The sequence below is a fragment of the Gracilinanus agilis genome, chromosome 4 (genome assembly GCF_016433145.1).
Source record: "Gracilinanus agilis isolate LMUSP501 chromosome 4, AgileGrace, whole genome shotgun sequence".
NCBI classification, from domain to species: domain Eukaryota; kingdom Metazoa; phylum Chordata; class Mammalia; order Didelphimorphia; family Didelphidae; genus Gracilinanus; species Gracilinanus agilis.
Window position 1 is genome coordinate 163281137 of NC_058133.1, and position 1440 is coordinate 163282576.

General features: G+C 49.9%; 1 protein-coding gene across 1 annotated transcript; it reads left to right on the plus strand.

The window, feature by feature from the left end:
• The first annotated feature begins 222 nt into the window (after positions 1–222).
• Positions 223–1164, plus strand: LOC123246054 (olfactory receptor 6N2-like). The gene has a single exon (XM_044675005.1). It carries the CDS (start codon positions 223–225, stop codon positions 1162–1164), a length of 942 nt encoding a protein of 313 aa, XP_044530940.1.
• The last annotated feature ends 276 nt before the right edge of the window (positions 1165–1440 follow it).

A 1440-nucleotide genomic window follows, 5' to 3' on the forward strand; every position in this document is an offset into this window, starting at 1 on the left:
AGGGAAAAAACCTGATGAAATAATTTGATTAGAAGTATTGAAACAGAGAAGGGGAAAATGAGTCTCAAAGAAATGAAATGACTTGTCCATGGTCTCCTAGCTTGGAAATGGCAGATCTAGGACTAGCAGTCCTTCACCTCAAATCCACTGTCCTTTCCATTAAACCACTTAAATTTCCGACCTCCCCCATATCACCAAAACTTAACTCCAGTCCTGGGAGCCATGGATTGTGCTAATCAAACTTGGATCAAGAACTTTGTCCTGGTTGGCTTCACTCCTACCCCGTTCCTGCAACCCTTTGCCTTCCTGGGTGTGCTGTTCATCTATCTCCTCACCTTGGCTGGTAACATGTTCATCATCGTGCTAGTCCAGGCTGACTCTGGGCTGGCCACACCCATGTATTTCTTTATCAGCATCCTGTCCTTCTTGGAACTCTGGTACATCAGCACCACAGTGCCCTCCCTCCTGTGCACTGTGCTTCATGGTCCCTCGTCTGTCTCTCCTACAGTCTGCTTCACTCAGTTGTATGTCTTCCACTCGCTGGGGATGACTGAATGTTACCTTCTGGGTGTCATGGCCCTTGATCGCTACTTTGCTATTTGCCGCCCTCTCCATTACCACAGTCTTATGGGTGGCCGGGTGCGGGTATGGCTGGCAGCTGCCTCTTGGGTGGCTGGCTTCTCTGCGGCACTGGTGCCCACCTGCCTCACTGCCTCACTGTCCTTCTGCCGGGTGGAGATTGCTCATTACTTCTGTGACCTCGCACCGCTCATGCGTCTGGCGTGTGTGGGCACTGCCTGGCATGCCCGTGTCCATGGGGCTGTGATTGGTGTGGCTACCGGGTGCAACTTCATCTTGATCTTGCTGTTGTACGGGGGCATCCTCAGGGCCGTGCTGAAGTTGCCAACAGCTGCCAGCAGGGCTAAAGCTTTCTCCACCTGTTCTTCCCATATGATGGTGGTGACCTTGTTCTATGGCTCAGCCTTTGCTGTTTACGTGGGGCCCCCAGGGGGCCGGGAAGAGGGCTCAGACAAACTTATTGCCTTGATATATGCCCTGCTTACTCCTTTCCTTAACCCCATCATCTATACCCTGCGCAACAAGGAAGTGAAGGAGGCTGTGAAGAGGGTTACCCATAGGTTCTGGGCAGGGCTGAAGGGCTGAGGAATATTCTTCAGGTCTAGCCTAGCCCTAGGGAATCCTTGGGAATAGTTATTCAATTGGGCTGCTGTTGGATTGGTTATATAGCTAGAGCAAGAGTCAATTAGACAAGAAGTTAATCTATTCCCACTGATCTGTTATACATCCAGTGTTTGGAGATGCAAAGGAGGACCTTGGAAAGTGCCCAAGATACATACTCCTGATAGAACAAGCATAACCACAACCATGACTATAAACTACATTTGTAGATCATTTTATGGTTTGCAAAGTGCTCTCATG